The sequence below is a fragment of the Hyla sarda genome, chromosome 2 (assembly GCF_029499605.1).
Source record: "Hyla sarda isolate aHylSar1 chromosome 2, aHylSar1.hap1, whole genome shotgun sequence".
Taxonomy (NCBI): Eukaryota; Metazoa; Chordata; class Amphibia; order Anura; family Hylidae; genus Hyla; species Hyla sarda.
In genome coordinates, this window is record NC_079190.1 from 93,730,602 (window position 1) to 93,757,568 (window position 26,967).

A 26,967-nucleotide genomic window follows, 5' to 3' on the forward strand; every position below is an offset into this window, starting at 1 on the left:
CGGAGCAGCGTGCTCCTGATCCCACCTCCCCCTCCCCATACTGCAGTGATTGGTGCAGTCACTATGGCCGCCTAATCACTGCTGTACTGGGGGATGGCAACAGTGCCGCCCCCAGTACTGTACGGATGATGATTGGTGGTGTCTGTTACACCACCTATCATCATCCTTATCCGGGTCCTGGGGTCACATGTGACCCACGTGACCCGGAAGGGCCGCAGACCGACGGTGAATATTTACCGGCGTACTGCGGCGATCGCCGATATGAGGGGATCTCAGGCGAGCGGTGGGAACCAGAATCGACGAAAATCAGACCAGCGATTCAATTCAGACCAGCAATTTCCGGCGATTGCCGACATGGGGCGATAGGCCGGGATGCCTGCTGAATGATTCAGCAGGCATCCTGGTCCGGGATTTTTTTTTAAACTATGTCTATTGTGTAGTATATGAAAAAATGTCCACTCACCTCCAGCACTCCCGCAGTGCCTCTGGCGTGCTGCTCAGATCCCCATTGGGATCCTCTTCCTGCTCCTAAGGGTCGACATGTCATGCTACAGCTCAGCTAATCACTGGCCACCTTGATGCCCAGTGATTGGCTGAGTGGCATTGTGACATATTAGGCATGGGCACCAGGAAGTAGACCAGGTCCCAGGCCCAGTATGTCACACTGCCGCTCGGTCAATCACTCAGCCCTGAGGGTACCATTACAAGTGCGTATTTTTGCTGCAGATTTTGCTACCCGTTGACTTCAATGGGTAGAAGAATATGCAGCACCAAATACTCAGTTAAATACGGCACGTGTGACCCTAACCTTAGGCTGTATATACACGTACAGTATCCTGCGCATAGTAGATGCCCAGGATTTGAAGCTGCAGATTTTATTTCAATGTAAATCTGCAGCTTCAATCCTGCACAACAAATATGCACAGGATACTGTACATGTGAACTCTCTCTCTTAATGTTATACTTTCTAATGAAGCTTGGAAGAATGTCTGGACAGTAAATTATTATTATCCTTCTTACAGTATTGATTAATCTTTTAATCTGCTTTGTAGATAATATACGGGAATTGCTTTAAGGGGTTGTCTGTGATTGTAAAAACATATTTGTTGTCTCGCTGCTGTGACCCCAAGTAATCATGTATATTTTACAGAGGAATACAGAAGCTACTTTTATTCCAATGCAATGTCATCACAGGGGAGATGAAGCGTTACCTTCTACCCATGAAAATCAATGGGCTCTGTGTAATGTACTTTGCTCTTTGTAGCCGTTCTCTCCTGTAAATAATTCATGAAGGGTCTTAATGGGGGACTCCCTTGAATATAATAGAATTCTATATTTGGCTATTTGAGAATGCCGTACCCTTCAATAGAATCTGGCTGATAAGATGTAGCAGGTACTGTAAACCACTGTCTATGTAGTGCTAGAATTAGAGTTTTTCTAGCATAGGTGCAAGAAGTGTCTTATTTTTAGCAAATAATCTGGTGCAGGTTTGCCCGGTCCTACCGCCGGCGGCAGCTGCCAGACAGGATCTCCAAGCAGAATTCCTAATCAGAATTCTGTGAGCGGAGATGCCGTAGTGTGAACATACCCTAACAGGTTTTATCATATAGAGTTGTGGTGAACCAGGAGAGTTGTGGTGTCTGGGGTGTTGCAGTGATATAAGTGCAGGGTCTCGTGGTATTAACCCTTAGATATTGTGACGCCAGGGTGAGGTTTGCTTAGAGTTAATGGTCCTATCGCCAACCGGCCCAGAAACAGTAGGGAAAATAACAGAATGTCTACAGCAGACTTTATGAATAAACTGAAGAACTTTACTTGAAGATTTTATGCAACAGTCTTTGTACATAACAGTATCTTAAGAGGTAACCGGAATGCAGGTTCCTCACAGGTTTTGCTGGGACTTTGAAGCAATGAGCTTTGATGCAGGCCACTGTGCTACTAATTATAATATTTTAGCTGGTAGTAGTCACACAGGATTTGATAGATTGAGCTTTGTAACTCAGATTTCTGCTGAGATGTTTGTGTATATGTTACAACTGTACATAACGTGACCCCGAAAGGTCCTAAATATCTATACAACCATTATAATAGATCACATGACCCTACCCGGGTCCTATACATATATCCTATACATTTATATTATCTATATATATTAAACAATATACAATTTATATGAGACGACCAGGGGTAAGCCCTGCGGGAGAGCCCTATGGGAATGAAGGGACTCTGGCTGAGGGGACTTTAGACAGGGACAGGACCAGGTCCTGTACCAGGACACCACACAGTAATATGCAAAAATAAATAAAATAAATAAATAGTTCACTTGCGCTATCATTAAGGTTGCTTAACCCCTTACGGACCAAGGGCGTACCTGTACACCCGTGGGAATTCCAGTCCCCGCTGTTCCCAGTGCAAACCTCTGGGGGGGACCAAAGGCTGTCCGGGCATGCTGGGAGTTGTAGTTTTGCCCCATCATGAGTCACCCTGGTTGGGAAACACTAACAAGTGATCAAAACGAATATATAATGTGTTTATCGTTACTATAACTCTGTGTATTACCAGAACAGAGGTGATCATTGGGAATGTACCTCTGTGTTGGTATTAAAGGGGTTATCCACCATAAGGTGATTTTAGTACTTACCTGCCAAAACTGGGTATTTCCTGTTGGATTTTGTTCTCTAAACTACACATCCCACAATTTCATGCTTGCCAGTATGAGGTCACTTTCTTTTCTCCACACATCAGCCACCACACCCATTGAAACACAGTGTTTTCTAACCAGAAGGCCTACAGCTGTTGCAAAATTGAAGCAGGACAGGCTCCCTCTAATCACCTGACTAGTGATGTCAGGTCTCAACGCACTGCAACCTGTGAAATCCCGAAACATTAGTAATTTTGTATGCTGTTAAAAATAAATATTGGGGGCGATAATCACAGAAGAATTGTGAGAAAACCGTCACACACAGGTACAGACACTAGAGATGAGAGAACTTACAGTAAATTCAATTCGTCATGAACTTCTCGGCTCGGCGGTTGCTGACTTTTCCTGCATAAATTAGTTCAGCTTTCCGGTGCTCCGGTGGGCTGGAAAAGGTGGATACAGTCCTAGGAAAGAGTCTCCTAGGACTGTATCCACCTTTTCCAGCCCACCGGAGCACCGGAAAGCTGAACTAATTTATGCAGGAAAAGTCATCAACTGCCGAGCCGAGAAGTTCGTGACGAATCGAATTTACTGTAAGTTCGCTCATCTCTAACAGACACTATATTATGAACTACACCAACTTTACAGCCCCTGTAGCATAGTCAAATAAAAAAAGATCCTGGAATACCCCTTTAACCTTAGACTCTATACTAAGAACCTGCCATGTACTGACATGATGGATGCTGTGAAGGCCCTTTTTAGCGATGAAGCAGTCACATGCTATTTATACTATTTCCTAACTTTCCGATCCCTGTGTACAGCTCGAAGATTCCAGGCCTACTGCAGGAAGAACAGATGTCTCTTAAAGGACTAACAATGCGAGGGTTACTAAAGCAAAGATATGAAGCGAAGAACTGCAATGCATGGGGTAGGAATCAGAGGGGTCTAAAGAACCTTCAACCTTTGATAAGACAGCATTAGGGTATGTTCACACTGAGGAAATTCAGTGAGGAATTTCTTCTGTGGATACACGATCTTCCTGCATGGAGCAGAAATGATTTAGATTGGGCATATGTCCTTGGCAATCTCTGTTGTGTGAACAGGAGCTTAACCATAGAGCAGTGTTTCCCAACCAGGGTGCCTCCAGCTGTTGCAAAGCTACAACTCCCAGTATGCCCAGACAGCTGAAGCACATGTCATTTTACACGTTTGGGGGAGGCAACGAAAGTAAGTACCCTGGGCCCACAACCCCAAGGGGCCCCTAGAAGAATTATAGTACCACAAGCTCATTACTGCATTTGGCCACAAATTGTGAAAGATGGCAGTAAGGAAAGTTTGGTCCTATAGCTGTTTGGGCTGCACAGAGCCCATAGATCAGCAAAACACTCTTACTGGACCTGAAAGGACCTTTCTGATTATGTTATCACAGGTCCTTGCAGCTACATTGTATACAAAGGAGGTACTATGGAAAGCATGGAGGCAGGGGTGGACTGACAACACTCAGGGCCCCTGGACCAAAAAAAGGCAAGGGCCTCCTGCGAAGCTCCACCGCTGGTCAAACTTTTGCCACCCCCTTGTTCTACCCAAATCCCGCACACAAAATAAACTATCATTTTACAAACACTTAAACATAGGAAAAATAATTTCCAAGACCAATAATGCCGGTATACAAAAAGGAAATATAAACCACCACAAAATAACTGGATAATACCGCCATACTGTACTGAATAAAACCACTTTACACAGACCAGTATACTATACAGGATCTGTATACTATATAAGTGATTATATACAGTGCCCATATAGTGGCAGATTCCAGATATACAGAGATCTGTATACAATATAAGTGATTATATACAGGACCATATAGAGGTAGATACCAGCTGTGCCCAGGATCTGTATACCATATAAGTGATTATTTACAGGACCATATGGCAGTAGATCTCAGCTGTACACATTTCAGTATACTATACAAGTGATTATATACAGTGCCCATATAGCGGTAGATACCAGCTGTACAGAGATCTATATACCATATAAGTGATTATATACAGTGCCCATTTAGCGGATATCAGCTGTACACAGGATTTGTATACTATAGAAGTGATTACAGTTACATCTAGAGACTCACAATTACGTATTTTCTGAACAGTGGCGTCCTCCTTTCTTTTCTGCTCCATCCAGATCAGACCGCCATGTCGATCTCATTTTTGCAGTGCCCTTCTCTACACAATCTTCCCATCTATAGGCCCACGAACTGTAATAATGCCCTCCTTGGTGTCCTGCACAGTAAAAGGGCATGTAGGTAGGTAGCCAGCCATGTAGGTAGGTAACTAGGTAGGTAGATCAGATAGCCAGATATGTAGGTAGGTGACTAGCCAAGTAGGTAGCCAGGCATCTAGGTAGGTGGCTAGCTAGATAGTTAGGCAGTTATTTATATGTACATATGTACAGGTATGTAGGTAGGTAGCAAGATATTTAGGTAGGTAGTTAGGCAGCCAGGTATGTAGGTAGTTAGATAGCTAGGTAAGTAGTTAGGCATCCAGGTGTAAAATTAGCTAGCCAGGTAGTTAGTCCAGTAGGTAGACAGCACCTCCCTCCACCCAGTGGCAGATCCAGACTCTAGTCTCGGGAGGGGTATTTTGTGTTAGTGGACAGAAAATAAGGTGTTGCTTACGGAAGTTAGAGGTAGGTAATGCCCCAGGTAGGTAGTGCCCCTAGTAGGTCATGCCCTCAGGTAGTTAATGTTGGTAGGTGGGTAATTATGCCCCCTGTAGGTAAATTCCCCAGATACCCATCCCCTGTATGCAAACCCCCTATGTAGATAGTAGGTAGCCCCCCTATTAGTTTGGTAGCTTGTCCCCATATTAGCTAGGCAGGAACATAGAAGATAGTCTCCCATACTCAGTAGGCAACAGTTCCCCTACAGTAGGCATAGGTGACAGATTCCCCCCCCCCCCCCCCCAGTAGGTATAGGTCGCAGCAGAGTTCCCCCACAGTAGGTGCAGGCAGAAAAAAAATCTGCTCACCTAATTATGTCCCACGCAGCAGACCAGGGGACCGCATCTTCCATCCTCCACAGTGCAGGCACAGATGAGTGATGTCATGGGCGCCTGCATTGCGTGCTGCATGGAGGCGGAGGTCACGTCTCCTCTCTGTGTAGGCCATAGATGCGGCTCACACAGAGTGGAGACCATCTGCCTGGGGATCCGGAACGGGTGTCCTGGATCCTCAATAGCAGCGGCGGGCCCTTTACCTGTCCAGGCCCTCGGACCACGTCCGAACGGACCAGCCGGTCAGTCCGCCCCTGCATGAAGAAGGTATAAGAGACCAGTGTAAGGAGGGGTGGGATGACCATAGGGAGAGTGGGAGAGGGGGAGCCATTTGGGCTGTTTCTGGCCTTTTTTTTTTTTACCTTTTGTGGCACATTTTTTTGCTGCTTGTCTTTTGGGCTACAACCTCCAAAATGTATTTGTAAATTAAGTTTTTCAGATGCTTACATCCCAACATATGTGCCAAAATATGTATGTATCCTGGCATGTAATTGGCTTAAATTAATTCTGTGACACTTTTAAAGAGGTAGTATCTGGTTAAATTAAATAGGGTAAAAATCACATGTTTTACAGGTAAAACATGGCCCAAAAAACGTATTGGGAACACAGCCTGACAAGCAAAGCTTCCAGATGTTTTTCTGACATTTGGAATGTTTTTTAAACATTTTTCAGATGTTTTTTCACCCAATGCTACAACAAATGCTGATATGCAATTTTTAAACCAACTTTTAGGTGTAAAATGGGCATTTAACCACTTGGGGACGGAGCCCATTTTGACCCTAAGGACGGGAGCATTTTTTGCAAATCTGACCACTGTCACTTTAAGCATTAATAACTCTGAGATGCTTTTACTTATGAATTTGATTCTGAGATTGCTTTCTCGTGACATATTATACTCTATGTTAGTGGTCAATTTTTGTCAATACTTGCATAATTTCTTCCAAAATTTCATGCATCATTTCTTCCAAAATTACTTTGGAAATCTTTGCTTGTAAGGAAAATGGTCATGCCAAATAAATGATATATTGATTCACATATACAATATGTCTACTTATACAATATGTTGGCATCATAAAGTTGACATGTTTAGACTTTTTGAAGACATTAGAGGGCTTCACAGTAAAGCATTTTCCAAAGTTTCGTGAAAAATTCAAAAGCTGAATTTTTCAGGGCCCAGTTCAGTTTGAAGTGGATTTGAGGGGCCTTTCTGTAAGAAATCCCCCCATAATAAACCCCATTATGAAAACAGTATTAAAAATGACATTCAGAAAGTTTGATAACCCTTTAGGTGTTTCCCAGGAATAGCAGCAATGTGGAGAAGAAAACTCAAAATCTCCATTTTTTTACACCAACATGTTCTTGTAGCCCCGTTTTTTTAAATTTTTACATGGGGTAAAAGGAAAAAAAATCCCCCCAAAATTTGTAACACAATTTCTCTTGAGTATGGCAATACCTCACATGTGCATGTAAAGTGCTCTGTGGGCGCACAACGTGGCTCAGGAGGGAAGGAGCAACTTTGGGATTTTGGAGAAGGAATATTGTACTTTATTTGGGGGGCATGTTAAATTTAGGAAGCCCTCATGGTGCCAGAACAGCAAAAAAACATCCGCATGGCATACTATTTAGGAAACTACATCCCTCAAGGAGCGTAACAAGTGGTATAGTGAGCCTTAAAGGGGTATTCCAGGATTTTTTTATTTGACTATACTACAGGGGCTGTAAAGTTAGTGTAGTTGATAATATAGTGTCTGTACCTGTGTGTGATGGTTTTCTCACAATTCTTCTGTGATTTTAACCCCAATATTTATTTTTAAACTAACTAAAGTGAGTGCTTACACCTCACAGGTTTTTTGAGCAGTGGGCCGTAATAATGAAAAATTACTTTTTTAGCACTAACATTCTGGTGTTACCCCAAATTTTTCATTTTCACATGGAGTAATAGGAGACAAAGGCCCCCAATATTTGAAACAGACTTTAACTCAGTGTTTCGCAACCAGTGTACCTACAGCTGTTGAAAAACTACAACCCCCAGCATGCACAGCTGGAGGGTATGCTGGGAGTTGTAGTTATGCAACAACTTGAGGATAACAGTTTGGAGACCACTGTGTAGTGGTCCCCAAACTGTGGACCTCCAGAAGTTGCAAATTTACAACTCCAAGCATGCCCAGACTGTCCAGGCATGCTGGGAATTGTAGTTCAGCAACATCTGAAGGGCCAGATGTTACAGAACTACAACTCCCAGCATGCCTGGACTGTCTGGGCATGCTGGGAATAGTAGCTTTGCAACATCTGGAGGAACACAGTTTGGAGACCATTGCACAGTGGTCTCCAATCTGTGGCCCTTCAGATGTTGCAAAACTACAACTCCCAGCATTCCCAGACATCCAACTACTGTGGCCCGCCCACGCCGATTGTCCCCGCCAATCACGAGATCATCGTCCCGGTTAGAGGACATCCTGCTGCTGCAGCCGCCGGTGAGTGATGCCGCATCCATTCTCCGTTACCACAGCTCTGCCCGGACTTCCATTGGTGGGCAGAGCGGGGGATCTTGACTTTTGACCCCCCGCCTCCTCCTGTCATTGGTCAGTCAGTCCTGACCGACCAATGGCAGGGGATATCCTATCCTTCAGAGTGATTGGGGCTTCCCACAGCGATAAACGTTTTGGGGGGTCACAGGACCCCCTGGGCGATGTCACGGGATGCCTGCTGAATGATTTCAGCAGGCATCCCGTTCCGATCACCACTGGCGAGCGGCGGTGATTGGAAATATGGAGGACGCCCTCCGTCCTTAAGTATCGGGATGCGAGGGAGTACCTTTACACCCTCAGTCCCCAGCAGGTCAAGTAACCAATCCTATGTGTTAAGGAAACAAAACAAAACACATTGGGGGAGATTTATCAAAACCTCTACAGAGGAAAAGTGGTGCAATTGTCCATAGCAACCAATCAGGTCGCTTCTTTCATTTTCAAAGAGGCCTGTGAAAAATGAAAGGGCAACTCGTCAGTTTTTCCTCTGACACCTTCATCTCCTGGAACTGCATGGGTATGTTCATATGGGCAGGGGCCGGAAACTGGAAGAAGATCCCGCCTGCTGAATGTACTAATGTACATATTTTCTGCTGCATATTTGCTGTAGCAGATATTGTTGCCCATTGATTCTAATGGGTATCAAAATCTGCTACAGCAAATCTGCATCATAAAATACACTCGTGAACTGACCCTAAGGGTATGTTCACATGTACAGGATCTGCTGTATATTTTTGCTATATATTTTCTGCAGCTGATTTTTCTACCCAATAACTTTAATGGGTAGCAAAATCAGCTGCAGAAAATCTGCAGCAGATCCTGTACGCGTAAATTTACCCTAATGGTAGGATCACACCTGCCATATTTAGCTGCGTATTTGCTGTTGTGTATCTTCCTACCCATTGAAGTCAATGGATAGCATAATAAACCTGATTTTGCTACTTATTGACTTCAATGGGTAGGGAAATATGCAGCAAATTATGGCCCGTGACCCTACCCTAGGGTGTATTCTGCGCATATTAGAAGCGCAGGATTTGATACAGGATTTTCTGCTAAAGACTTCAATGTAAACAAAATGACTAAACACAGCTTCAAATCCTGCACATTAACTATGTGCAGGTTATAAAGTACGTGAGAATAGACTCAAAGCCAGATTTTGCAAACTTAGATTTATGCCCCTATATCCACCACTCTAAATGTCCCCAAAGATGCTATTAAAGGGGTACTCTTTAAATCATTTCATCAACTGGTGCCAGAAAGTTAAACAGATTTGTAAATTACTTCTATTAAAAAAAACTTCCGGTACTTATCAGCTGCTGTATGCTCCACAGGGAGTTCTTTTCTTGTTGAATTTCCTTTCTGTCTGACCACAGTGCTCTCTGCTGACACCTCTGTCCATGTCAGGTACTGTCCAGAGCAGGAGCAAATCTCCATAGCAAACCTCTCCTGCTCTACACACTTCCTGACATGGACAGAGGTGTCAGCAGAGAGCACTGTGGTCAGACAGAAAGGAAATTCAACAAGAAAAGAACTCCCTGTGGTCAGACAGAAAATAAATTAAAAAAAAGAAAAGAACTTCTTGTGAAGCATACAGCAGCTGATAAGTACTGGAAGGATTAAGATTTTTTAATAGAAGTAATTTACAAATCTGTTTAACTTTCTGGGGCCAAATGATTTGCAAAAAAAAAAAAAAAAAAAAATTCCACCGGAGTACCCCTTTATGTGTACAGTGGTCAATAAGTGGATATCTATATATATAAAACTCAACATGTGTGTGTGTGTGTATGTATGTATGTATGTATGTATGTATGTGTGTATGTTCCAGCATCACGTCCAAACGGGTAAAGATATTAACATGAAACTTGGCACACATGTTACTTATATGTCAACAACAAACATAGGATAGGTGATTTAACTCTAAGGCTAAGTTTCCACTTGGTTTTTTTTCTGGCAGTTTTTGAGCCAAAGTAAGAAGTGGATCCATAAGGGAGGAGAAGTGTAAGTCCTTCCATTACATTTTTCATTCCTTTTGAATACATTTCTGGCTTTGGCTCAAAAACTGCCAGAAAAAAAACCAAGAGGAAACTTACCCTTACTCACCCTCATTTGCCAGGGTCGGGGTTTATGTTTAAAGTCCTATACAAGTCAATGGGAAATATATGTTACTGCATAACTTCCAAACGGCTGGAGGTATTTCCATAATACTTGGTCACATGTTACCTATATGTCCACTTAAAATATAGGATAGTTAATTTAACCCTTAACTACCCCCATTTGTGAGAGTTGGGGTTTTTGTTTAAAGTCCCATGCAAATCTATGGGAAATGTATGTTCTCACATAACTTCCGTACGGCTGGAGATATTTCAGTAATGCCTGGTACACATATTACAGGTCGGGATAAGAGGACGGGATGGGAGGTCGGGATAGGAGGTCTAGATAGGAGGACGGGATAGGAGGTCGGGATAGGAGGTCGGGATAGGAGGTCGGGATAGGAGGACGGGATAGGAGGTAGGGATAGGAGGTCGGGAAAGGAGGTCGGGAAAGGAGGTCAGGAAAGGAGGACGGGATAGGAGGATGGGATAGGAGGACAGGATAGGAGGTCGAGATAGGAGGACGGGATAGGAGGTCGAGATAGGAGGACGGGATAGGAGGTTGGGAAAGGAGGACAGGAAAGGAGGTCGGGATAGGAGGTCGGGATATGACAAACAATATATGAGGACTGGATATGAAGTCATAAGCTTCCTCCTTTGTTTATTTTCCTCCCCAACAAGGATTAGGAAGGAACGGCTGGAGATATTTCAATACCTGGTACAGATATTACAGGTCGGGATATGAGGACGGGATGGGAGATCGGGATAGGAGGACGGGATATGAGGACGGGATATGAGGATGGGATATGAAGACAGGATATGAGGTCGGGTAGGAGGACAGGATAGGAGGTCGGGATAGAAGGTCGGGATATTAGGTCGAGATAGGAGGACGGGATAGGAGGACAGGAAAGGAGGCTGGGATAGGAGGTTGGGATAGGAGGATGGGATAGGAGGATGGGATAGGAGGACGGGATAGGAGGACGGGATAGGGGGACAGGATAGGAGGACGGGATAGGAGGACAGGATAGGAGGTCATGATAGGAGGTCGGGATAGGAGGACGGGATAGGAGGTCGGGACAGGAGGTCGGGATAGGAGGTCGGGATATGGGGTTGGGATATGACAACAATATATGAGGACTGGACATGAAGTCAAAAGCTTCCTCCTTTCTTTATTTTCCTCCCCAACAAGGATTAGGAAGGAAAAACCGGACAACGCCGGGTACTCAGCTAGTCTATATTTGTGGTCGTGGCCCATGTATAGAAAATGTACGTACTTACCAACCCTCCGTCCCGATCTGCTATTCAGCTCGTCCACCTGAAAAACACATCCTACCACTAAATGCATGTGTCATAACCTAGGTTGGTTCTAACTGACCCTATCACTGCTTCTAACAGCGGTTGAATTGTGCCAAAACCGCGAACGAGGGCATGCCTATAGAGGGGATACCCTATAATAAAGAATAGAGAAGAAGGGTTTTGGGAGGGTGGGCAACGCTGTACAACGAACGCCCCGGCTGCAGAGAGGCCGGGCGTTAAATACCCCTGGCCCCTCCCACAAATTCAGCCGATAGGCTTCCCACTTGTGGTCGTGGCCCATGTATAGAAAATGTACGTACTTACCAACCCTCCGTCCCGATCTGCTATTCAGCTCGTCCACCTGAAAAACACATCCTACCACTAAATGCATGTGTCATAACCTAGGTTGGTTCTAACTGACCCTATCACTGCTTCTAACAGCGGTTGAATTGTGCCAAAACCGCGAACGAGGGCACGCCTATAGAGGGCAAAAATGACACAGATAGGTTCAATGATGCAAGCAATTAATTTTATTCCTTATAAAACTAACACTCTGAATACATCCGCCATTTCCAGCTGGGGGTTCGGAATGTATGTAGTGAAGGCATTAGAGTTCCATCTACCTAACTTTTTTAGTACGTGTACTGGTACTCCGTGCCTGGAGGCTGCTGAGGCTGCCCCTATACGGAATGAATGTCCCGAGTAGCAGCGTGGGTCAAGACCCAACAGCCTAACCAATGTGCGCACGTGACTGACAAATTGCGAAGTAGTGAGCGGTGCAGAATCAAACGGCAGCAACGGCCTTACCTCTGATCGATTGTTCATGATGCTTGCCCACTCGGAAAGTACCACTAGCGGACAGGGATTGCCGGAGGGATAGTACCGTATCGCAGTAGCCTTCCTGCAAGTTTTGGTACCCCGTAATGTCAGCTCTGCATAATCTTGTCTGATGCTAAGTTGCGTTTTCTCTACAAACGGTGCTGCTCGTGACGCACAAGTGAACTCCCCAGGCCTCAGAAACCCATAGAGAGCTAAGTATATGCTGACCTTGATGACCTTGCTGTGAAACCATCCGAATGGAGCGGAGTCAAGTAGAGCCGACATGTCCCTAAACATTTGCCCTGTGATAGGCTGCCTTGGACTCACACGCGGGATGCTGCTGGAATTGATCCCCTTCAAAGCGGCCTTGATAACATGTGTGGAGCATATGGAAGGCTCGCCGGGAAACTGTAACGCGTGGTAGTGTTGAATCCCGGATAAATGTAATTTAATCGTGTTGTATGACAAGCCTAAGTCAGAGTGGCAAAAGGCCAAGAACTGCAGTATGGTGGGAATGTTGAAGCCCCATGGTAGAGCGTGTCTGTCCAGGAATGAGCTGTACAGCCTGATAGCCGCTGCATAAGCCTTTCTTGTCCTCGGGGCTAGGGAACTTCTCACTAAGGTTTCTGCTAACAAGGAGTAACGCCTTAATCCAGCGTCAGCACCTGGTGTGGAGGCACTGGGGTTGCTACTCGGTCTGCACCTGGTGTGACCTGAAAAAAGAGATCATAGTTACCCCTGGATAAGGCGTCAGCCGCTGTGTTGCAAGTGCCCGCTATATGACGCGCTGTGAAATTGAAATTATGCTGTAGTGCTACCCATACCAGTCTGCGCAAGTAGCTCATGACCTGTAACGACTTGGATCTGCTCTTATTAACTGCCTGTACTGTGGCCAAATTATCACAGAAAAAGGTGACCGTGGAGTTCGACCATAAGGGCCCCCAAACCACTGCCGCAGCCACGATGGGATATACTTCAAACAACGCGGAAGTGCGACCAAACCCCGGGACCCCCAGAACCTCTGGTGGCCACGGGCCGGCCATCCACCGACCGCCGTGTATTGCTGCAAAACCCAACGTACCCGTAGCATCCGTGTGTACCTTAGGAGAATCGTCCGTGACTGCTGGCAAAAACATGGACACCCCATTCCACTGGCTGATGTGGTTGTGCCACATGTGTAAATCAGCCAGTGCCTCGGGACCCAACCTAACCTGACTACTTGGCTTGGTTGCTGAAGACAGTAGTGCTAACAACCTAGAAACAAAAGATCTACCTTGTGGAATTATCCGCATAGCGAAGGCCAACATACCTAACAAGCTCTGGAGTTCCACCCTTGATGTCACCCTGGTTCTCACAAATTTCTGGATGGTCTCCTTGATCCTGCTTAACTTGTCTGCTGGCAGGCTAGCCTGCATTTTCTCCGTGTCTAATATCACGCCAAGGAACGTGATAGTGACCGCTGGACCTTCTGTTTTTTTGGGAGACACAGGTACAAGGATGTGGACAGGCTGTCGGGAACACACCCTGGGGAATCTAGCAAGAGGAAATCATCCAGATAATGTATCACGTATCTGCAAGCTGTTACATTGACCAACGCCCAGTGTAACGCTCGTGCCAGCTGTTCGAACAACCAAGGGCTGCTTTTTGAGCCGAACGTTAATTTTGACGCGAAATAGTACACGCCCTGCCATTTTATGCCATACCACTTCCACAACTCTTCGGCCACTGGTAACAGCTTGAAAGCATCGGTAATGTCCGCCTTCGCCAACCATGTGCCTGGCCCCAACTGGAGAATAACCTGTATGGCCTGGTCTATGGAAGCGTATTTCATAGAAAATTCCTCAGATGGGATCAGGGCGTTTAAACTGGGTACCACAGAGGAATACGGGGCAGATAAATCGTAAATTAGACGGTTTTTATTAGAGAATTTTCCCGTCGCCACCCCCACCGGGCTGACCCTCCAAACTTCAAATGATGAGGACTGAAAAGGCCCTATGATATAGCCCTTCGCTAACTCCTGTTGTATCAATTCCGTAACCACCTGGGGCTGTTTCGTGGCTGACGCTAGATTCTCACACTCAAAAGTGGATTGAGGTAACGCCACTAACCCTGTGTGAAAACCCGTCCTGAAACCTGCGAGTAACCATTGTACCCAGTCTTGTTCCGGGTGACTAGCCAACACACAAGCCAACGCACCGACCTGAACCCCGTCTAGTCAAGACTGCTGAGACCTCTGGGAGCACAACGAGCTGGGATGGGCCCGGAAGCAAAGTAAGCAGACGTGCAACAACCTACAGTTACTGAAATTACAACTCGACAAATTGTAGTTGTTGCACACCTGGCTCTTGCCCAGGAATCTCACAGGGCGCCCCAGTTTGTCTACTGCAGACGAGAACTTATGACCGGGAGCAGGTGACGCCATGATACTCCTGCTGGTGCTTGGCTCTGGTTCTTGGCCAACGCTGGAACACCACGGGGCAGTGTGGTAGATGGATTGGCAGATCATGCAGGTGGGTGCCTTCAACCCAGCGAAGTGCTTACAATACAGTTCGGTGTCCACGACACTCCAGTCAGTCTCGTAAGCAAACTGGCTGACCCCTGCCGCTGCCTTTGCCGCAAAGGACTTGTGGTACTCGTAAAAATAGGACCCACCATACTTGTATGCGAACTCAGACAACTTGTATAAGTACAGATCCAGCTCCTCCCTTCTTTCTGGTTTTGCTGTGCAAACCACATCTCTGTATAAGCTGAAAGCAATGACAAATTCAACTATTGTAAGCTTACGATTTAACCTGGCATCCTTACTCTTGAAGACAACTGAGACCTCCCCACACGCCACTGTCTTGGTCTCAGTGACGTCCTGGGTACTGATAAGCAAGGATGCCAGGTTAACGTCCTTGCCATCGAGAATATCTCTGCGAATGGCAGCAGGAATGAAGTGGGATGGTGTAATCTTTGGAGGCATAGTTCCCCTACCTAAAGGCACTGCCACCGCAGAAGTAGCTGGAGCTGCCGCTGCAACTACCGTAGGAGGGACTGATGCTTGGGATGCACCACCCTTCTCCATTGTGTCCATTCTGGATTGCAGGCTGAACAAAGAAGACATCACGCTGTTCATCATGTTGTGTAGTTGTGCCAAAGACGTGGCCACAGTCTGCCCTGACATGTCCTGTTGACTTCCGCTAGCTTCCTCTCCTGACATCAGAAGCTTGTACAATTCCGCTTTCCTGGCTGAAGCCGGAAATGGAATTCCCTTCTTGCGGAGTTCCTCCATCAATCTGGGAATTGTCCATGACCTATAAGCAGTACCCACTCCCTGCTCGGAGCTCCTGGCAGGGGTCTCCGGGACGGACAAGGTCTCTTCAATGTCTGATGCGTTTGACATGATGCTACCACCTGTCCGGGCCGTAACGGGTGCCGGGGAAAGATTAACGAGACATGAAAACCACATACGACTATCAACTCCACCTAAATACACCCCCTAACTACTGACCTGCAAACAACCAGCGCCAATCGTCTGGCCAGGACCTAAAACAACGTTATATATTAGTATACTACCATGTAACAACTTTTGACTCAAGTGCCTACCACCTCATTGTGTACCCAGCGGTTGTCCTAGTCGATGAACCGAGCAAAATTGTGAACCGTCCCAACTGCAGTGGTACCCTTGTTTATGCAACCATCACCCTCATCCTATCATAACACCGTGCGCAAGTGAGGATCCGAGCGCTTGACGTTGGCGCCGGCCCATATAGAATGTGGTAATGGATGTGTTACACCGTGCCTAAGAATCATGCCATTGCTCTGACAACCGCGTCAATCGCCACCTTGTGTCCCCCTCCTTACGGATGTGTCAGGAGACAGTCGCGTATATCAATACAGTCGAGTGTTGCTCTGAAGACGTGTCAGCAGCAACCTGATCGTTGTTACCCGCCCCTTGAGTGTGTCAGGACAATGGTAGAACATGTACTTATACTTAACGTATGGTATACTCTGAAGACGTGTCAGCAATAACCAATCGTAGGTTGCCCCCCTGAAAGCGTGTCAGGAACACGGGCGATCGCCTACTACAAGTATGCCGTAAAGTAAGCTCTGAAGACGTGTCAGCAGCAAACTAGCCAAAGCTACCCCCTGAAAACGTGTCAGGGTAATGGGTAAATATCTACCTGCATGTGATACGTGTGGTATACTCTGAAAACGTGTCAGCAGCAACCAATCGTAGGTTGCCCCCCTGAAAGCGTGTCAGGAACACGGGCGATCGCCTACTACAAGTATGCCGTAAAGTAAGCTCTGAAGACGTGTCAGCAGCAAACCAGCCGAAGCTACCCCCTGAAAACGTGTCAGGGTAATGGGTTAATATCTACCTGCATGTGTTACGTGTGGTGTGCTCTGAATGACATGTCAGCAGCAACCAAGTGTCCTAAAATGTACGTTGTGAGACCAGTCGTGGTAAGTGAACAACATTTATTTTTTTTTTTTTTTTTTTTTTTACTATTTTTTTTTTTTTTATTACTATATATTTTTTTTTTTTTTTTTTACATCGGTCTCCAACCCAACAATTTGCCTCGGAGTCTGATCCATACACTGTTTGAGACAACACTAACGTATGCTCGAAGAAGACACAGCTGACGGCCGCCCCGGAAACATGACCATGGCCTGCTCTGCGGTCCTGCCATAGCCATGTCCCCAGAGCAACCGCAGCACGCGCACCGCCCGACCCATCCGTGTGCGTCAGAATGGACAACAACCTAGCATCATTATAACCACCTCTACCCCAAATGCTGTTAAATACTCTTAAAACATACCTACCAGTCTAGAATGACGACAGGACTTGTACCAAGTACTCTTGTACCTGTGAAGTACAAATGACATGACAACCCCTTGCCAATAGATATTACCCCTATAACATTGTGACAACTGCGGCTCAATGATTAAACAGCATCTTGGTGCAAATGCTGCGCTTATTACCGAAATCCCCGTCGTAACGTCTGTGGTGTGAAAACCCCCGCGGCACTGCCGAGCCCACCGCCCCCCTCCCCCTGTATCATGATCACTATTCAATACCCCACTCTAGTAAACATAAGGATCCCACGAATCCACCGCATATGTGGATTGACTCTCGGTCGGCGGAAGCCCTTGCAGCGGACTACGTGCTTTGACAGGTGCCGGGACCCGGCACTTACCCGATCTTCTCGTTAGAGTCTGGAGACGTACACCGCCCGCTCGCTGTGCGCCGCTGTCAGAACCGGAAGTCCCTGATTGGTGACGTCACCTTCCTCCGACGTCCACCAACGCTGTACAACGAACGCCCCGGCTGCAGAGAGGCCGGGCGTTAAATACCCCTGGCCCCTCCCACAAATTCAGCCGATAGGCTTCCCACATATATAAAACTCAACGTCTGTATGTATGTATGTATGTGTGTGTGTATGTATGTATGTTCCACAAAAACTGCCAAATGGCTAAAGATATTAACATGAAACTTGGCACACATGTTACTTATATGTCAACAACAAACATAGGATAGGTGATTTAACCCTTACTTACCCCCATTTGCCAGGGGAGGGGTTTTTGCTTAAAGTCCCAGACAAGTCAATGGGAAATATATGTTACTGCATAACTTCCAAACGGCTGGAGATATTTTGATAATACTTGCTCACTTGTTACTGATATGTCCACTTAAAATATAGGATAGTTAATTTAACCCTTAACTACCCCCATTTGTGAGGGTCGGGTTTTTTGATTAACGTCCCATGCAAATCAATGGGAAATGTATGTTCCCACATAACTTCCGTATGGCTGGAGATATTTCAATACCTGGTACACATATTACAGGTCGGGATATGAGGACGGGATGGGAGGTCAAGATAGGAGATTGAGAGAGGAGGATGGGATGGTCGGGATAGGAGGTCGAGATAGGAGGACAGGATAGGAGGTCAGGATAGGAGGACGGGATAGGAGGTCAGGATAGGAGGACGGGATAGGAGGTCGGGATAGGAGGACGGGATAGGAGGTCAGGATAGGAGGTCAGGATAGGAGGACGGGATAGGATGTCAGGATAGGAGGTCAGGATAGGAGGACGAGAAAGGAGGACGGGATAGGAGGTAGGGATAGGAGGTCGGGATAGAAGGACGGGATAGGAGGTCGGAATAGGAGGTCGGGATAAGAGGAGGGGATATGGGGTTGCGATATGACAAAAATATATGAGGACGGGATATGAAGTCAAAAGCTTCCTCCTTTTTTGGTTTTCCTCCCCAACAAGGATTGGGAAGGAAAAACCGAGCAACGCCGGGTATTCAGCTAGTATTTGATAAAAGGGGTACTTCACTGTGTTGACCGCAAGGGGTCCGGCCGCTTGGACCCCCCAACCTGCAATCTCCTGTATGGGGCCTCATCTCTAACCTCTTCATCCACAGTCTGTTGCTTTTTGCCAGTGTGCTCCAGCCCTAGCCCTGGGAGACGCACTTAAGCTGAATACAAGTAATGGCCCGCTCAGCAAATCACCGACTGGCTTTGTGGGCTGTCACTTCTGTACAGCAAGAGTGAGTGCTTGAAGATGTGAGAAACAGGCCCCCTTATAAGTTTTGCAGGGGAGGTTTAGTGGTCAGACCCCTGCCCTTTGGGTAAGGCATACAGTTTTATTAAGTGAAGTACCCCTTTAAGCTTTAATCCGCTTTTTTAGTTTAGTTGAGTCTATGTGCTTTCATCTGTTTTCGCCCCTGGTTTGTATCCTTGCTCATAGAAAGGAAAAATACATACCCAGAACATTTACTAAATGAGAAAACAATTGGGTAGCTGCTGCCAAAGAAAAAAATCATGGGGTGCATCAAAAGGAGCACATATGCTTTTATTTCTCATATTGCCCTGGTAAACTGAAAGCTGAGCTGTGATTGGTTGCTATGGACAACAAAGATTCTTACTAAAAGACAGCAAAATACATCTTCCCTATTCGTGTACATTTTGGGGCACAGTTCTACAAGAAAGGCATACTGGAGCTTGAGCAGGTTACAAGATGGGCAACCTTGATGGGTTCTCATCCTTGATCCGTAGCAATAACAAAGGGGACACTGACTATGTCTACAGGTAAAAAAAAGTTTCTACCCCAATATAGAAGAGGTTTCTTTATGGTAACATAGTAACATAGTTCATAAGGTTGAAAAAAGACCAGAGTCCATCAAGTTCAACCTATAACCCTAATGAGTCCCTACTGAGTTGATCCAGGGGAAGGCAAAAAACCCTCATACTAGAGGTAAGAATTACTAACCAACTCCAAATATGGCATCAGAATAAATCCCTGGATCAACGTTCTGTCCCTATAGATCTAGAATCCATAACCTGTAATGTTATTATTCTCCAAAAATGCATCCAGACCCCTTTTGAATTCCACAGTCTCACTGCTCTTACAGTAAAGAACCCCCATCTGTGCTGGTGTAGAAACCTTCTTTACTCTAGAAGTAGAGGATGCCCCCTTGTTATAGATACAATCCTGGGTATAAATATATATATATATATATATAGATATATTTATACATAGTTATTAGGTTTCCCCTAAGCCTTCTTTGTTCTAAACTAAATAACCTAGTTAAGTTATGTTCCACGGTATTTAACAGTATTCCCCCCCCCCCCCCCCCCCGTAATACTGATTCATATCGTACAGAAAAAACAAACCGGTATTCGGTATGAACCGATATACCAGCACTAAAATAACCCTAATTCTGATAATCTTTCTGGGTACTGTAGTCCTCCCATTCCCTGTATTACCCTGGTTGCCAGTCTCTGAACCCTCTCCAGGTCCACTATATCTTTCTTGTACACTGGTGCCCAGTACTGTACACAGTATTCTATGTGTGGTCTGACTAGTGATTTGTACAGAGGTAGAATTATTTCCTTGTCATGGGCATCTATGCCCCTATTGATGCACCCCATGATTTTATTTGCCTTGGTAGCAGCTGCCCGACACTGGTCACTACAGCTAAATATACTGTTAACTAAGACTCCAAAGTCCCTTTTTCCACATCAGTCGTCCCAAGTGTTCTCCCATTTAATACATAATCCCAGCCCGGACTTTTCCTCCCCATGTGCCCTACCTTACATTTATCTATATTGAACCTCATCTGCCACTTCCCAGCCCAAACCTCCAACCTATCCAGATCCATTTGTAACAGTGCACTGTCCTCTATGGTGTTTCCCGCTTTACAGAGTTTAGTATCATCTGCAAATATTGCTTCTTTACTATACAACCCCTCTACAAGGTCATTAATAAATATATTAAACAGAATCTGACCCAAGATTGACCCCTGTGGTACTCCACTAGTTACAGTCACCCAATCAGAATAAGTACCATTAATAACCACCCTCTGCTTCCTATCACTGAGCCAATTACTTACCCACTTACACACATTCTCCCCCAGCTCCATTCTTCTCATTTTATGCACCAATCATTTATGTGGCACCATTGGACACAATTGCCATTGGTCCCATGGTAAGAGCAGTAAGACTATGGAACTCTCTGGCAGAGGGTGTGGTCATGGTAAACTGAATACAAAAGTTCAGGATATATTTCAGGAGTGTAATAGTATTACAGATTATAGTTACTAGATTCTAGATAAGGATCATTCAATTAGGGAGATTTAAAAAAAATATATTTGACCTTTTCAAAAATGAAAGAAGCGATCTGATTGGTTGCTATGGGCAACTCAGCAACTTTTCCTCTGGACAGGTTTTGATATATCTCCTCCATTGAACCTAAAATTTTATTTGATTTCCAGATTTGGTGTCAGGAAGAAATGTTTTTTTTCCCAAGATGAGGAAAATTTACTTCTAAGTCACTGTGGTTTCCCCCCCTTCTTCTGGATCAACACTGCAGGATAACAGGCTAAACTTTTTTCAACCTTGCAAACTATGTTACTATGGTGACCAGCATATGATGCAATTATTTTTAACCCCTTAAAGGGGTTATCCACAATAAGGTGATTTTGGTACGTACCTGGCAGACAGTAATGGACATGCTTAGGAAGGATCTGCGCTTGTCTTGGGGCTAAATGGCTATGTTGTGAGATTACCATAACACTGTGGCTAGCTTTTTGTGAACTGGTATTTCCTGTTTTAGTTTCCTTTTTTTTTACTACAGATCCCACAATTCCATTTTCCATCCTCCCACACATCAGCCACCCCACCCATTGAAACAAAAGACCTGTGGTTTTCAATCAGGGTGCCTACAGCTGTTGCATTAGTTGCAGTTGATCTCTCTCCCACCAAGAGATCCCTCCACCCATTGAAGCAGACAGGCTCCCTGTCATCAGCTGACTAGTGAGCTGGGAAAAATCTGAGACAACAGTCATTTTGTATGCTGATAAAAATAAATAGTGGGGTGAAAATCACAGAAGAATTGTGGGAAAACTGTCACACACAGGTACAGAAACTATTATGAGCTACACTATCTTTACAGCCCCTGTAGCATAGTCAAATAAAAAAAAGTTCCTGGAATACCCCTTTAAGGACCAGGCCCATTTTGGCCTCCAAAGGATAGGGGATAAGATGCCTGACCTCAGAATTTTACGCACGCGGCAATACCAAATATGTGTATTAATTATTTTTTTAACTTTTTTGTAGGTAAAATGGGAAAAACGTGCGTTTTACTTTTTATTGGGGGAGGGGATTTTTCAATTTTGTTTTACTTTTTTATTTAAAATTTCTTAACTTTTTTTTTGTTTACACTTTAATAGTCCCCATAGGGGACTATTCATAGCAATCAGATGATTGCTAATACTGTTCAGTGCTATGTATAGGACATAGCACTGATCAGTATTATCGGTGATCTTCTGTTCTGGTCTGCTCGATCGCAGACCAGAGAAGAAGACCCTGGGAGTCAGCTGGAGCCAGGGAAGGGGACCTCCGGCTGCCATGCTGGATGATCGGATTCCCACGGCAGCTCTGCGGGCGATCCGATCATCCATTCAAAGTACCGCACTGCCGCAGATGCCGTGATCTGCATTGATCACAGCATCTGAGGATGCTGTGATCAATGTCCGGATGTCGCGGATGTCCGCCATTACCAGCTGATAGCAGCTGGGACCTGCCGCAAATGACGCGAGCACCGGTACGGTCATGGCGGCGCGTAAATGTACGTCATGGAGCGTTAAGTACCACGGCACCACAATGTACATTTACGTCCATTGTCGTTAAGGGGTTAAGCCCAGAATTCAACAGTCACCACTATTTGGAATATTTCTACCACACTTACATTTCATTCTTACTAAACCTCAATTTCTCCAAACCTTCAGCTATTTCCCTACACACCATCTCTCATCGCTGTATGCCCCAAACAACACAGCTTCATCTGCATCCATAAACAACCAAAGCCTTTAACCCCTTGAGGACGGGGCCATTTTTAATTTTTGCACTTTTGTTTTTTCCTTCTCATCTACTAAAAATCATAGCGCTTTCAATTTCCACCTACAGATCCATATGAAGGCTTGTTTTTTGCGCCACCAATTTTAATTTGTAATACCGTCAATCATTTCACCACCAAACATTTTGTGACTTTGGGGGCTTCCAATTCTACGCAGTGCACTTTTCAGTTTAAATCACACCTTATATTTATTCTGTAGGTCCAAATGATTAAAATGATATCCAACTTATATAGGTTTGATTTTATCTTACTTGTTTTAAAAAATGATAACTTTTTGTATGAAAATTAGAATGTTTAAAATAGTCCTTTTTTTGACCCCCTAAAACTTTTTATTTCTTCGGTTTACAGGGCTGTATGGGACTTTTTGATCTCTTTTTTATAAAAAATTTTTGGGTATACAAAGTGACCAAAAATACATAGCGATACCACATGTTTATTTTTGACAGTATATGTGGAGGAGTGTACAGCAGACAGTATATATGGGGGACTATACAGCAGACAGTATATATGGAGGAGTATACAGCAGACAGTATATATGGGGGAGTGTACAGCAGACAGTATATATGGAGGAGTATACAGTATATATGGGGGAGTGTACAGCAGACAGTATATATGGGGGAGTGTACAGCAGACAGTATATGTGGAGGAGTATACAGCAGACAGTATATGTGGAGGAGTATACAGCAGACAGTATATGTGGAGGAGTATACAGCAGACAGTATATGTGGAGGAGTGTACAGCAGACAGTATATGTGGGGGAGTGTACAGCAGACAGTATATATGGGGGAGTGTACAGCAGACAGTATATATGGGGGAGTATACAGCAGACAGTATATATGGGGGAGTGTATAGCAGACAGTATATATGGAGGAGTGTACAGCAGACAGTATATATGGGGGAGTGTACAGCAGACAGTATATATGGGGGAGTGTATACCAGACAGTATATATGGGGGAGTGTACAGCAGACAGTATATATGGAGGAGTATACAGCAGACAGTATATATGGAGGAGTATACAGCAGACAGTATATATGGGGGAGTATACAGCAGACAGTATATATGGGGGAGTGTACAGCAGACAGTATATGTGGAGGAGTATACAGCAGACAGTATATGTGGAGGAGTATAAAGAAGACAGTATATGTGGAGGAGTGTACAGCAGACAGTATATATGGGGGAGTGTACAGCAGACAGTATATATGGGGGAGTATACAGCAGACAGTATATATGGGGGAGTGTACACCAGACAGTATATATGGGGGAGTGTACAGCAGACAGTAAATATGGGGAGTGTACAGCAGACAGTATATATGGGAGAGTGTACAGCAGACAGTATATATGGGGGAGCATAGGGCAGACAGTATATATGGGGGAGTGTATAGCAGACAGTATATATGGAGGAGTGTACACCAGACAGTATATATGGGGAGTGTACAGCAGACAGTATATATGGGGAGCATACAGCAGACAGTATATATGGGGGAGTGTGTAGCAGACAGTATATATGGAGTATACAGCAGACAGTATATATGGAGGAGTTTATAGCAGACAGTATATATGGGGGAGTATACAGCAGACAGTATATATGGGGGAGTGTACAGCAGACAGTATATATGGGGGAGTGTACAGCAGACAGTATATAAGGGGGAGTGTACACCAGACAGTATATATGGGGGAGTGTACAGCAGACAGTATATATGGGAGAGTATACAGCAGACAGTATATATGGGGGAGCATAGGGCAGACAGTATATATTGGGGAGTGTATAGCAGACAGTATATATGGAGGAGTGTACACCAGACAGTATATATGGGGAGTGTACAGCAGACAGTAGATATGGGAGAGTGTACAGCAGACAGTATATATGGGGAAGCGTACAGCAGAGAGTATATATGGGGGAGCATACAGCAGACAGTATATATGGAGGAGTGTATAGCAGACAGTATATATGGAGTATACAGCAGACAGTATATATGGAGGAGTGTATAGCAGACAGTATATATGGAGTATACAGCAGACAGTATATATGGGGGAGTATACAGCAGACAGTATATATGGGGGAGTGTACAGCAGACAGTATATATGGAGTATACAGCAGACAGTATATATGGGGAGTATACAGCAGACAGTATATATGGGGGAGTATACAGCAGACAGTATATATGGGGGAGTATACAGCAGACAGTATATGTGGAGGAGTGTACAGCAGACAGTATATATGGGGGAGTGTACAGCAGACAGTATATATGGGGGAGTGTACAGCAGACAGTATATATGGGAGAGTGTACAGCAGACAGTATATATGGGGGAGCGTACAGCAGACAGTATATATGGGGGAGTGTATAGCAAACAGTATATATGGAGGAGTGTACAGCAGACAGTATATATGGGGGAGTGTACAGCAGACAGTATATATGGGGGAGTGTACAGCAGACAGTATATATGGGGGAGTGTACAGCAGACAGTATATATGGGGGAGTGTACAGCAGACAGTATATATGGGGAGTGTGCAGCAGACAGTATATATGGGGGAGTGTACAGCAGACAGTATATATGGGGGAGCATAGGGCAGACAGCATATATGGGGGAGTGTATAGCAGACAGTATATATGGAGGAGTGTACACCAGACAGTATATATGGGGAGTGTACAGCAGACAGTATATATGGGGGGCATACAGCAGACAGTATATATGGGGGAGTGTATAGCAGACAGTATATATGGAGTATACAGCAGACAGTATATATGGGGGAGTGTACAGCAGATAGTATATATGGGGGAGTATACAGCAGACAGTATATATGGTGGAGTATACAGCAGACAGTATATATGGGGGAGTATACAGCAGACAGAATATAGGGGGAGTGTACAGCAGACAGTATATAGGGGGAGTGTACAGCAGACAGTATATATGGGGGAGTATACAGCAGACAGTATATATGGAGTGGACAGCAGACAGTATATAGGGGGAGTGTACAGCAGACAGTATATATGGGGGAGTATACAGCAGACAGTATATATGGGGGAGTATACAGCAGACAGTATATATGGGGGGGTGTACAGCAGACAGTTTATATGGGGGAGTGTACAGCAGACAGTATATATGTGGAGGAGTGTACAGCAGACAGTATATAGGGGGAGTGTACAGCAGACAGTATATATGGGGGAGTATACAGCAGACAGTATATATGGGGGAGTATACAGCAGACAGTATATATGGGGGAGTATACAGCAGACAGTATATATGGGGAAGTATACAGCAGACAGTATATATGGGGGAGTATACAGCAGACAGTATAGTGAGGAGGGGGAGTATACAGCAGACAGTATATATGGGGGAGTATACAGCAGACAGTATATATGGGGGAGTATACAGCAGACAGTATATATGGAGTATACAGCAGACAGTATATATGGGGGAGTATACAGCAGACAGTATATATGGGGGAGTATACAGCAGACAGTATATATGGGGGAGTGTACAGCAGACAGTATATATGGGGGAGTATACAGCAGACAGTATAGTGAGGAGGGGGAGTATACAGCAGACTGTATATATGGGGGAGTATACAGCAGACAGTATAGTAAGGAGGGGGAGGGAGTGCTGAGCAATCCCTGGAACAGCCCGTGTCTCTTGCTCTGAGCTGTATTCAGTGCAGTGTGCCGTGCTCTGTGAGCTGTGTGCCGTGCTCTGTGAGCTGTATGCCCGTGCTCTGTGAGCTGTATGCCGTGCGCTGTGCGCTTTATGTCCTGCGCTGTGAGCTGTATCCCGTGCTCTGTGAGCTCGCCATGTAGAGCACTGTCGGGCGAGCTTCTGTCAGCAGCTGGCTCCTTTCTCTATCCCGTCCTACAATCATAGCAGTGTATATGTGAGCTCGGCTCCTCCCGGCCATCTTCGTCCCTCCCTCTCCTTCGCTTCGACGCTGTTGTGAGGGCAGAGCGGGGCTGCCGCCTCACCATCATTGGCATGCTGTGGACCGGGCTCGCCATGCCTGGGGAGCAATGAGAGGGGGCAAACCACGCCATGGCTGTGCTTGCCAGAACCTCTTCCGTAAAGTCCTGTCTCAGTGCAGCTGCTGCTACGCCCGGGTGAGAGGTTAGTGTGAGTGCACTCTCCATGGATCCTGTAACGTGC

General features: G+C 45.3%; 1 protein-coding gene across 4 annotated transcripts in view; it reads left to right on the top strand.

The window, feature by feature from the left end:
- The window catches only part of ARHGEF25 (Rho guanine nucleotide exchange factor 25), a 360,287-nt gene that overhangs the window by 132,024 nt on the left and 201,296 nt on the right, over positions 1 to 26,967 (top strand). The window contains exon 1 of one of the 4 annotated variants that reach the window (XM_056562584.1): positions 26,558 to 26,928. The exons of 2 other annotated variants lie outside the window; for them this stretch is intronic. In XM_056562584.1, the coding sequence (XP_056418559.1) occupies positions 26,835 to 26,928 (94 nt within the window). In that variant the 5' untranslated portion in view covers positions 26,558 to 26,834. Of the gene's footprint in view, positions 1 to 26,557; positions 26,929 to 26,967 lie in introns of those variants that run through there. One more of the 4 variants, XM_056562585.1, reaches the window with a different exon arrangement.